This window comes from Silurus meridionalis, chromosome 15, assembly GCF_014805685.1.
Source record: "Silurus meridionalis isolate SWU-2019-XX chromosome 15, ASM1480568v1, whole genome shotgun sequence".
In the NCBI taxonomy this organism is placed as follows: Eukaryota; Metazoa; Chordata; class Actinopteri; order Siluriformes; family Siluridae; genus Silurus; species Silurus meridionalis.
The window spans coordinates 8358145-8371289 of NC_060898.1; the positions used below are offsets into that span (position 1 = coordinate 8358145).

The 13145-nt window shown below is 36.4% G+C and overlaps 1 protein-coding gene across 2 annotated transcripts; it reads right to left on the reverse strand.

The window, feature by feature from the left end:
- Nucleotides 1-739: 739 nt before the first annotated feature.
- otpa (orthopedia homeobox a) lies at nt 740-6071 on the reverse strand. Of its 2 annotated transcripts, XM_046868077.1 has the most exons (3): nt 5624-6071; nt 4758-5158; nt 740-2115 (listed from the first exon to the last, which is right to left on the reverse strand). In XM_046868077.1, exons 1-3 carry the CDS (start codon nt 5661-5663, stop codon nt 1594-1596), a joined length of 963 nt encoding a protein of 320 aa, XP_046724033.1. In that variant the 5' UTR covers nt 5664-6071; the 3' UTR covers nt 740-1593. The 2 variants fall into 2 exon arrangements, with proteins under 2 accessions (XP_046724033.1, XP_046724032.1); XM_046868076.1 differs by having other exon boundaries at nt 4758-6071.
- Between the last annotated feature and the right edge of the window lie 7074 nt (nt 6072-13145).

Genomic DNA, 13145 nt, shown 5'->3' on the forward strand with positions numbered 1-13145 from the left:
TTTTCTCAGCCTTGTTAAGAAATAGCACTTTTGTACGTCGCTTTGCACAAATTACATTTGTGAATTTTAAGAACTAAACAATTCCCTTCTCTTGTTTTCTTTAAATAGATGCCACTGGGTTAAAAGGCAAATAAAATACAGTATTTACTGCAGCAAAACCTTCCCACAAAAATTATACTAATAGCATTAAAAAATCCACAAATGATACAATGTAAATAGTATATAACTTAAAGTTAATCTGTATTTAAATGCTTAATTAAAAGAGTGCAACATAAAATTACTGTATTATTATGATATTATGATGTGTTTACTTTGGATGTATTATAATTTTGTTTCTCAGAAGGGAATGGGTAAGAGCTTTTTATCAACGCTGTTAACGTATTATTTATTGTTAATGTTTTTTTCTACTGTACAAATTTAGTCATTTGGAAGAATCGTTTTTCAAATTGAGGTAATTGATTCAGTTATATATATGCAATAAGTTGTTTCTGTATAATTTACAATTATTGTTAAAGGTTAAACTAAATGCACAAGCGCTTTCGTAACTTTTGAAAATTGATAAACTTTTATCATTTGAAAAGCCATTACCCAGCATCACCTAGTTTACATAAAAATAGGCCGATTGTCGCAACCCAACACACACACACACACACACATATATACATAGTAACTATGCTGATACATTTAAAACTTAAAACTATACAAAATGTATTTGTGCCTATTTCTCGTTTCCTGTGGACAAATTATAAAGTAGGCTTTACGTTCACGAGATGACATTCAAAATTATTTTATTTGACATTACATTTAATCGATATAAATATGTCCAGGAAAGCATATAACGATTAAGAAATGTAAGAAATCTGTATTGTATACGCACAGACAAACTTAGAACATATCACAAATCAAAAGCAATGTAAGAATGCTTTGTCTACACAAAACATCCTGTAGAACAGCATACCCTAAAACAGTAAAATCATTTTTTTTTATTAAAATAAATAATAAATAGAATAAATGGTCAGTTGGCCCTTATCGGATACTGGCGTCCACACATGCATTCGACGTTTATTATTGTGATTTTTTTTCTCTTTCTCTCTTTTTACATCATTTGCCCTTTAAATACTTCTGTTTATTTACTGTAAAAACAAACAAACAAAAAAGATTCGTGGTCCGCAATATGCAAGTATTTGTGTCCATTAATTAAAAACTCACAAGGCAGGTAGCGTCCCGTGAATATTGCAAATATGCGCTTTGCATTCTGTCTGTAATGTGCAGCGTGTTTGGTGTACAAGTCTCAAATAACGGGCCTGCTAGATAGATAGATAGATAGATAGATAGATAGATAGATAGATAGATAGATAGATAGATAGATAGATAGATAGATAGATAGATAGATAGATAGATAGATGTGTGTGTGTGTGTGTGTGTGTGTGTGTGTGTGTGTGTGTTGTGTGGAGGGAAGTGTTAAATTAACACCCGGGTCCATATGCTTTAGATTTCAGTAGGTCAACAAATTTAATGTCAGGGCTTTGAGAGAGAAACAAATTGTGTAAAAGAAGAAAAAAGAAATCGACAAAGGATCGCTTTCGGAACCCATTAAGTGAAACTCATGGAGACTGTGTGCTCGAGCGCTTTGCGACGCAGTGACGCGATGCTCGTGCCGCGCCACACGTCACTATCTGTCGATGACGAGTTGCACAGTTGCGTGGAGGCACTGGCGCTTGTCGGGCCCGCGAGTGACGCGGGCACCATGCCTGGGAACGTGGGCTGGTATAGATGATGCGACTGCAGGGCCGAGCCGTTAGACGCCATGTTAGACAGACCCATGGAGCCAGGACCCGCCGGGCCCGCGCCTCCCAGGCTGCACTGCGACAGAGACTGCGCCATGCCAGGCTGACGTCCGAGCGCAGGGGGAAGCTGTAGCTGAGAGACACTGGGCATCCCGGCCGCAGCCCAGCGCGTGTCGTTTGCGTGAAACGAGCATAGGCTGTCGTTAATAGCCGCAGAAGGAAACTGCGGTAAACCGTGATGAGTCGGGAGTAAGGTGCCTGGCGCGCGGAACACGTTTGTGGTCTTCTTGCGCTTCTTCCACTTGGCACGTCGATTCTGGAACCAAACCTGCGACATTCAAAAACCACACACCTGATATTACTGCTAAGTCCAATACTGTCACATCTGCAACCTTTTATAGATACACACGAAGCAACTCAGGAAATTCAGAAAATTCAGGAATTTCTTTCTTTCTTTCTTTCTTTCTTTCTTTCTTTCTTTCTTTCTTTCTTTCTTTCTTTCTTTTTTTCCTGTATTTCTGTAATATTGGAATGCAATGCACATTTTACTGCGATACCTTGCAATGAGTATGATTAAGAGTTTCAGGTTTATATTTTTTAGTTGCATGATGTGCTTTATATATATATATATATATATATATATATATATATATATATATATATATATATATATATATATATAAGAATTCGGCTTTAGAATAACTTTATAATAATCTTAAATCTTGAATGCGTTATCATAAAGCCTTGTACATTTTTTTTTTTTGTTAAATACGATTTAATTTGTATTTAGTTGGTTATGTAGTATACATTTTTTAAGTACATAATATGTATACTGCATAATATACTATACATATATACTACATAATTTAATGAACGAACGAACAAACAAACAAACAAACAAACACACACACACACACACACACACAGACACACACATTTTCCGGGTTTGCAATGTAGCTAGTTTAATGTATTCATTTATTAGATTAACATTCTGTAAATATAATCATTTTTATTTTAAAAAGTAAAATGTTCGCAAAATGTAATGTGTACAGTGGCCTATATTAAAACAGTGTACGGTTTTAAATGTATTAAATTATTAGAGCAATGTAAATTCAGTTATTTGAATTACTTTACCCATAGACTTAAATAAAACAATTTCCAACCTAAATTGATTTTATGAATTGCTTTTTAATTGATACAAATTACCCCCAAAATAAATAAACACTATTCAACCCAAAAGTCCTTTATGTGCCCCCGGTATATTTCATAACAACCGACTTTGGAAGTGACAGACTCTTGAATCTCGGACATTATGGACTTGTGAACATGTCCTGAAACATTTTTTGCAAAGCACTTTGGACCATCTGAAGATGTAGATATCCTTTGATATCTGTAGATATCCTTTATGCACCCTGACACCGAGGCCATTCATTAATGTCTCGTGTGTCTAAAAGCACTGTCATTAACAGTTTATGGTTTTGCTCTGTGTTTATTTCCCAGACACTCGAGGTTTATAGAGACCTCATTCACGAGCAGTGATTAATGGGAGCTTAATGGTTTGGAAAAGAGAAAATTACAAATTACACTCACCGTTTTTGGCCGTTCAGTGGATTAAAAATGAGTGTGTGTGTAAGGATAAATGTAGGCTATCAGATTAATATACCACTCGCTCAGTGATCCGGTAAATTCGACCTGAGACCTGCTACACTTTATTTTAGCGAATGCTGCAGAATCACTGTTTATGGAGATTAAATAATTGAGGTGCATCATAGCTCTTGCAAATAGCTTTCTATTGGGTTAAAAAATTACGTGCACCTTAGAACGTTTTTGGCGATTTTGATAATAATAATTTTGTAATTCTAAATTTATAGATGTTTATAAAAATTCACAACATTACAAAATACGCCTGTAATGTATTATATAAGCTATTATATGGCTGCATGGTCTCACAATGAGATTAATAGGCGCATGCGTAATGAATATTGTTGAATTAGTGTATAATACAAGGTTGTGTTTTTATAGTTAACGCGAAGGATTTCACGCCGTACTGCTTATGTCACATTTTAATAAAGCTGTACGAGCGCCTTATTTAACACAACCCTGGGCTAAACGATAACCAAACATAACCGGATTAATAACTCACAGGCATATACAATTTATCATCTCTGGCCTGAGTATTATTATTTTTTTTTACATTTATTGAAATGCAATTCAATTCTTAACTGGGAAACAATACAAACAATTGCGGTATGTCATATGCAATACAATAATGCCAAAAGCACAATGTTATTATAGTGTTTATGGAATGACTCTGAATGTTATGTTCCACAAACGAAGAATAAAAATAAGCACGAAGCCTCCAGCCAGTTATTGCAAACTAAATCGCAGAAATATATTGCGAATTAGCATAACATATCTTTTTCACCTATTGATAGCAAAGCATCAGTGCATTTCATTTATAGACCTTTATTATTATTCAATATTTCCGATTGAATTAGAGCCTTGAAAGTGTTGCCACCGGGTACCAAGAAACTTCTGGACAAAATGTCTACAAATATGACCCTTTTCTTTCTTGTGCATGTATTTTGCCCTTTTAAAGCTACTATCTAAAATTGCATACATCACGATCTGATTTATAGCTCCCAGCTAGAATATTATCAAAAATGAATTTAAGCGTTTAAAGAAGGCCCGGATTATTGCTGTGTTTTAATGTTAGTTACATTTTGGAAATATTGTGGCGACATTTTCGTATATAATTGATTGATCTTTACTACTACTACTTCTGCTTACGATAATAATAATAATAATAATAATAATAATAATAATAATAATAATACGACGATGTTATGATAAACAATATTATTATTATTATTATTATTATTATTGGTGGTGTTATTTTTGTGATATTAGTTATTGCAATTAAATATAACTTTAAGGTAAAAAAAAAGTTATGTCCATTTCTAGACTGACCTGCACGCGCGATTCCGTCAAACCGATGCGTAGCGCGAGCTCCTCTCTCATGAAGATGTCCGGATAGTGCGTTTTAGCAAAACTGCGTTCCAGCTCGTTGAGTTGCGCAGGCGTAAAGCGGGTCCGGTGGCGTTTCTGTTTCTGCGTTTGTTGACTTACGGCCTGCGCTGAGTTTTGGTTTTGTTGCTGCTGCTGCTGCTTGTCTTGCTCTTTGCCGTTCGGAGGATTGGATCCAACGTTGCCGAGCTCGTCCCCGGGAAGATGAGTCGCGCCTTCCAGGGTTTCTGTACTCGGGCGTAGTTCTCCGGTATGTCCGGGCTCAGACACCCCGACACCGACCCCCAGTCTGCACTTTAGTGCCTCTCTGTGTCCCAGGAGCTCCACCGCAGCATCCTTCATCCCTGCAAGATACACACATGCCCCCATACATGCAACCAGGTCAAACTCCTGTTTCTCGCCTGCTCCGAAGATAGAATGATCTCCTCCAATCATATTCAAAGAGACGGGTAACGGTAAAGCTCACAATTTTAGCGCAAAAGTGCACACTGAAGTGTGTCGAAAGCATCCCAATTGCTGTTACGCTGTTGCAGAACAGGAATAATACGAGAGGAGCGCACACACACCCCTCAATTACGCATGATAAAAGTGTCTATTCAATGACATCAATATATTTAAATGACTTCGTAATCTAATAATGATGATTACCTTTTTCTTTAAGTAAATTAGATCACTTTAAACCGTATTAGAGTCAGGAACAAATTGTCAGTTTTCACTGACTGGAGTAGACAGAGCGATGGAGAGAGCAAGGTGGAGAGAGAGAACGTCCTGAGCGCGTTCAGTCTGCACACCGAGCGATGGATACTCACCAAGCCGAGCGTCCAGCAGGTCGACGTGCGAGAGCATCATGCTCCGCTCCAAGGTTGATGTTTTATTTTCCTGAAAAAAAAATCACTCTGAGATTTTAACCTATTTAATATATGTATATATATATTGGGGTTTTAAAAAGGAGGTCCCCTGCATTATAATGCCCTTTAGAGCAACGGGGAGGTGCTTAATAGTTGTATAGCCCCGTAAGAGGCTTCAAATGAGAGCCAATCAGCTTTTTGAAGCCGACCCGTGTCAGCCACTCACATGCGTTCATTTCTCATTTCTCACCCAAGGTTATTATTAGGTTTTTATCCCAACTTCCAAATTCCAGAGCGATTTGGGGTTCCGGAAAAGCTTCGACCTCTTTCAAAACACACACCATTGTTACGGTTGTTTCAGACAGAAATAGTAAACAAGTGTCCTTTTACCTCCGCGTGATTCGTTTGATCAGATTATTATTATTATTATTATTATTATTATTAATATGATTATTATTATTATTATTATTATTATTATTATTATTATCATTATTATTATTATTGGGTTGAAAGAGGCAGATGCAGAGGACAGGGTGGAAATGGAGACGGATGATCCCCTGTGGCGACCCCTAATGGGAGAAGCCGAAAGAAGAAAATTATTATTATTATAATTATTATTATTATTATTATTATTATTATTATTATTATTATTATTATTATCATCCTCCTAGTCTGCATATCAGGCGCAAATAACACAAGCACATGTTCACAAACGCGTTCAATATTTTCAGTTTCTTTCTTTCTTTCTTTCTTTCTTTCTTTCTTTCTTTCTTTCTTTCTTTCTTTCTTCTTCTTCTTTTTTTGTTTCAATTCATATAGCCAGATATCCGACTTTTCGACACCTCTGGAACTTCCTGGAATGAAGTGATTTTCAAGATCATCAGGCTTTTTATTTCATTAGTGCCCAATCTACTAATTATAATAATGTACTGCGTAAATCAGCTGAGCTCAGTTTAAATGAAAGAGAAGCGAATTATACTTAAAATAGCCCGAAATTGAAACACACTACTTCACTTATTTTGTTTGCCCCGTTAAATAGACCGGAAATAAAGTTATTCCTTTCATGCAAAGCGATGCACTGAGTCTGAAATGTTCTGAGAAACACTATAAAATATAAGCCAAGAAACGCCGAGAGGAACAGAGAGATGCTTTCTGAATTGCGCCTCTTATTGCAGCACAATGAAGGCGTCCAAGCGTGAATTAGTCTCACAGTTTGTCAGGAGTCATGACACCAAAAACAAACATGGAAAAATGGAGGAGAAAATGAGATACGGTGTGATTATAAAGCAAAATGTCAGCGAAGCGACAGAGACTGTATGTGATGGCAGAGTTGTGGGTATGTGCTTGTTTTCTCTCCCCACAATGTTGCACTCAGTAGAAGGAACGAGGAATAAATATGGCATGCAGGAGCATTTGGTGTTTGTTAAAAGCGCAATAAAGCGAAACGCGAGGTTTTATGCAGATGTTAGCGCGATGGTCTGACATTTTATGTGTTAAAAAGGAATAAAAAAAGCGCGTTGAGTGATTTTAAATCATCGCATTGTCGAGGCGCCCCCAAATCGTCGCTTGATTGATGGTACACTTGGTTTTTTACGACTTTTCGCGCCTCTTATTTTATTTCTTTATTTCTTTTAAAGCTGTACAAAGTGAATTGCTCTCAGTGCGGGTCATAATTATCCGGCGGTGGGAGAAAAAAACACGCGACGACAGACGCTTAACGGCGCACGCGAGAACCGCGCGCACAGAAATATTACACAGAGGACAAAACTATAAATCAGAAACAAACCGCGCCCGACCCCCTCGTGTTGAATTTGCCAGTCTTCTCGACCCTTTTTTCTTTTTTTGTTATCTTTATTCAGCAGTAAAGGATTTTCTGTAGCGGTTCAAGTGATTTTTCCCTAATAAATAGGGTTTAAATGGATGCGCGCAGTCGGGAGCAGGAACACAGCAGCCTCGCGGTGAAAACACTGGCTGCCTCTAATGCAATTCATTTTCTGTGTGTTTACCTCGTGCAAAATTCTACAGATTGGATTTCTGCACACGATGCCAGAACCTGAAAGCTGCACGGAGATTACCGGCTTTCTTTGTAAAGCGCAAAGTAAAAGAAAGTGGAAAAAAAATCATTAAACGTTTTGTGGGAGAAAAGGGGGAAAAAATAAACTTTTTATCGCTTTGCACATAATGAGAATGAAAAGGGTTTGGGCTCCTGCAGCCGAACTGGGAAAACAAATCTTACCAATAATGCCTTCATACATATTTATCTAGTAATTACGACATAAAAATAAATTAATAATAATAATAATAATAATAATAATAATAACAATAATAACAATAAAATAGTAATAGGTCTTCCAAATCCGGCAAATGACATTAACGTTCAAAACTGCGATAACATTGGTAGACTCCATACACACTGCAATAAAGAGCCTACGAGGCTATCAAGATTTATTATTATTATTATTATTATTATTATTATTATTATTATTATTTCAACAATAGTTAACGATTTAATAAAGCCGCACATAAATTATATCGCCTTGTGTGTGGGTGTGTGTGTGTGTGTGTGGATAAGGAAAGTGTAATTGGTAGTGAATCAGAGCTGAGTCACACTTCTCCTCGCACAAGAGCACATCAATCTCGCACAGCCTATAAATAATAATAAAAAAAGCCAAAAACAGACAAACAAACTCGCGGCATGCAAGTCAATGCAGCGCATCTGGGTGGAAAGTAGACATTTTCACGCACCCTAGAGATGACGAATGACTTTTAATAAAGTCGCACAAGTAAAACACAGGACACGCTTCAGAGCTGAGAGAATTTCCGTCTTGCCAGAGCCAAGAAAAAAATCAAGGTTTATTTTTTTGCACAAACAATTAAGGGCGGAGAACCTTTTTTTTAATTATTGTTTATTGTTGACGATGTATGCATACATGCATGTATGTATGAATGTATGTATGTGTGTATGTATGTGTGCATGCATATATGCACGCATGCATGGATGCATGCATGTGGCATCCTTTTCTCTCCAACTCCCTGCAAGCGCAAGTCATTTGCGAAGCACTCAATTTGAGAATTTCTAAAGAGCAAATCGATCGTGCCCCTGCAGAAACGTCAGTTTAACAAATTAGATTCGCGCGCTCGTGCAGGGGGATTGGGTGGTGGGTGTATGTGTGCGCGTGTGCGTGCGTGTGTGTGTCTCTGTGTGTGCTGAGCTCGTGGGGAAAAGAGAAAGAGTGAGATACAGGTAGCGCATGCTCATGCCTCAATTAGGAGCGCTGCCCTCGGAACGGGGCCTCGATTAGACCGTGATTCGGCCCAAAGCAATATAATTATGATTCCAAATAAAATAATCAGCATTTGAAGAGCTATTTCCTTAACGAGACGCAGAGGCCGGGTGTCACGGAGCGGCGGCGCCTCATTAGCGCCGTAATGAGCCTGTGGGGGTGGACGGGGGTTTGATAAATCATCGAAATCGGGATGGTGAAGAACGAGCCAAAACCGAATTAATCTGCTCCAGAATCTGCAATCTAGCAATCAATTGGAGCTCGTATCACACGCGACGAGCCATAAAGTTACATTTGTAGAAAGGAATTCACGGGTGAATTGATAAATGAATCAATGGCGCTAAATCGTTTGAGATTAATTTCATTAGGACACTTGGAGCTGTTGGACAGTCCGCGGACACTCCGGCTTCTGTTTGCGTGCGTTACAGGCCTACAGCAGAACAACAAAAACAATCATACTTTGACCTCACAATTATACCATTTAGACCAGTAAAAATAATACCGAAATAAAATGCAACTCAAAGTAGGTTATACTATTAATGTAATACAACAGCTGTCATTTGATTCCAGTTGTTTAAGTAAATAAATATAAAGTGTTTTAATCGGTGTTTAAAAATATTTTCCTCTATAAATCCACAGATGCACAAACTATTACTCCACCCATCACATTTAAGAGCAGAAAAATATTAGCTTAATACAGTCTTCTTTTTCAAAACAGCATTTGTCATATCCATCTAGATTAATGTATTTTTCTTCACATATTAGGAAGCTAGGGGCAGAGCACATGGTCAGCCATGATACAGCAGGCCTGGAGCAGAGAGGGTTGGGGGCCTTTCTCAAGGGCCCAACAGTGGCAGCTTGGCGGTTTTGGAGCTTAAAGCACCATCTTCCGATCAGAAAACCCAAAGCCTTAACCACTGAGCTACCACTTTTCTATCTATTAGTAAGTTGTTTATGGCCTTAAGACAATCATTATCACCAGTTGTGTAATGATTGTTCAACAAATTCTTCAAACCAATTTCATTAAAACCACATTGAACTCACTCCCAGTGCATCGTTCAGTTAACAATCCTTTCAGGGGTTCTAAATGTGAATTCCTCTCTCTATTGACCCTTCAAAACCACTAAATACAAAATGTTAACTTTTATTAAGAAATATATTTAACTAAAAAGCATTTCATAGGATCATATATATATATATATATATATATATATATATATATATATATATATATATATGAGAAATAATCATCAAATACTGTCTGAATAAATGTAACAAATGTCTGAATAACTTGTTTTTTTATTATTATTATTATTGCAATCAGCAACATCTGTCTACAGGTGTATCTCAATCAATTAGAATATCATTAAAAAGTTGATTTATTTTAGTAATTCAATACAAAAAAAATAAAACGTATATTATATGAATTCATCACACACAGACTGATATATTTCAAGTATTTATTTATTTTAATTTTGATGATTATCGCTTATAGCTAATGAAAACCCAAAATTCAGTATCTCAGAAAATTAGAATATTGTGAAAAAGTTCAATGTCCAATGTCATGGTGGAATACTGCTGACTTGACAGTTGTGCAAAAGACGATCAGTGACACCCTGCACATGGAGGGAAAGACACAAAAGTTCATTGCTAAAGAAGCTGCTGTTCACAGAGTGCTGTTTCCAAGCATATTAATGGAAAGTTGATTGACAGGAAAAAATGTGGTAGAAAAAAAAAGAAACGAAGTGAATTTGGGGGAGATTCACGAAGAGTCGACTGCAGCTGGAGTCAGGGTCTACCAGGAACTTATAGAGCACTTCATGCTTCCTTCTGCTGCCCAGCTTTATGGAGATGCTGGTTTCATTTTTCAGCATGATTTGGCACCTGCCCACACTGCCAAAAGCACCAAAAGTTAATTAAATGACCATGGTGTTGGTGTGCTTGACTGGCCAGAAAACTCACCAGACCTGAACCCTATAAAGAATCTATGTGGTATTGTCAAGAGGAAAATAAAAACCAAGAGACCAAAAAATGCAGATGAGCTGAAGGCCACCATCAAAGAAACCTGGGCTTCCACACCACTTCAGCAGTGCCACAGACTGATCACCTGCATGCCACGGCGAATTGAGGCAGTAATTAAAGCAAAAGGAGCCCCGACCAAGTATTGAGTACATATACAGTAAATTAACATACTTTCCAGAAGGCCAACAATTCACTAAAAATGTTTTTGATTGGTCTTATGAAGTATTAAAATTTTTTTAGATGGGTTTTTGTTAAATGTAAGCCAAAATCATCAAAATGAAAAGAAATAAACACTTGAAATATATCAGTCTGTGTGATGAATCTATATAATATGAGTTTCACTTTTTGTATTGAATAACTAAAATAAATTAACTTTTTAATGATATTCTAATTTATTGAGATGCACCTGCACATGCCAATTTCAGATAGAGGAGCATTTGTTGATTAGAAATGAGTTTATTAGAGGGGTCATGTCGGTAGTATGTTTTGGAGACAATATGAGAGTGGCATGATTGAGATCGTTTGATAATGTGCGGAGGAAGGAAATGGAGTAGATTGGTAGAGGAATGCTACAGCCAGGTGTGAGGAAAAGAGGAAGGCCAGGGAGGAGGATTATGGATGTAGTGAGGGAAGACATACAGGTGAGTGGTTTGAAAGGACAGAGTGGACAGGCTGATATGGACACAGATGATCCGTTTAGTATATGGATATGGATAAACAATGACAAATTAATTTATTTTGACATGCACAACTGTTTTTTTTTTAATGATAATTAAAAAAAATGTATAAACAATTTAATAATATTCCTCTTTATGTGCATAAAAAGTAATTCAAACTCAAACATGCGTTCACACAGTCAGCAAAACCCCAAAAAATTTAATAAAAGAAGTGTAACATAATATACCCCATGACATTTATTAAAACAGCCTCTTGATTATATACATTTTATAGTGTATTAAAATAATTATCACTTTATTATAGTTTCTTATATTGCAGGGTTTGAGGCACCTTCATTAACAAGTAACGGTTCAAGCTTTTAAAAAATCTAATTTACTTTGTGCAGCACAGGGGTCCCCACATAACATAATTAATAACAAGTGGTTCATTCAATTACTTAATTGTCTTAGAATTAATTTTGAAGACCGATCTTACATGCTAACATTTTTATAAAAATTGCTTGGGGTTAAATTCAGACTATAGACACATTCAAATTAGTAATATTCTGCAGAATAATTTTACACCTGAAAATACAAGTGTAATCAGAAAGAGTAGTTTTAAAAAATGTCATTAAGATGAATGTGGAGTTTCCTCTTGCTTTCTTTCCCTAGATTTTATATAAATTGCTGCACTAACATTACTACCCCCTATTATTTCAATGCAATAATTGCAGTAGATCACGTTCCATAATGACTAATCAAGGCTTATTACTACCTTACAAATAACTAATATACTAGCCAGAAAGCCAATGCAATCACTCTTTAGCCATAAGAAAAATAAATTATAGCCCAATCAGTTTAATGTTTTTATTCATTAGATTAAATTGATTGTGCTATAATTTATTTTAGTCTATATTTAATTCTACTTTCGTTTTACAAACAAACAAATAAACCTAGGTGGCATCAACAGCAATAACAAAAAACAAAACAAAAAAACATTTCCATATGTTCGTTCTTTCTTTCTTTCTCTCTCTAATTTGGCACATGCCAAAACCAAGGGTAGCCTCACAAAAGATTTTTGAAACTACAAATCTATTTGTTTACAAAGTGAATCCAAAATACAAATTGCCTTAATTTATATGACTGCATTTCTGCAATTGCATTTGTAAAAGTTCTAGCAAGTCTGTGAATGTGTAAAGGTCTAGGTGTTTGCCCCAAGAAAATGCTGCTGGCAGATTTACCCCTTCTTCTTCTTCTTCTTCGTCTTCATGCTAGGCTGTCTGTCTATCCCAGCATTTTAATACTGTCATGTAAAAAGTATGTAATTTGGCAACCTAATTAGGAAGTGTTTGAGAAACATTGTTAGGCATTAAATTAGACAGAACAGATCTTCAGACAGAAATTCCCTGTTCATGAGAGTTCAATGGAAACTGATTTGAGCTGACAGAAAAGCTACATTAAGTCAGATAACCACTTTGTACACCTGTGGTAGGCAGAAACGCCTTAAGCAAGTTCAAAGGG

Bases quoted from the DNA above. Each gene is read 5' to 3' on its own strand.
- otpa (XM_046868076.1), bottom strand. From the start codon at position 5,249: ATGATTGGAGGAGATCATTCTATCTTCGGAGCAGGCGAGAAACAGGAG. The intron at 2,116-4,757 runs GTCAGTCTAGAA...TGAATGTCGCAG, and splicing joins TGACGGAATCGCGCGTGCAG to GTTTGGTTCCAGAATCGACG.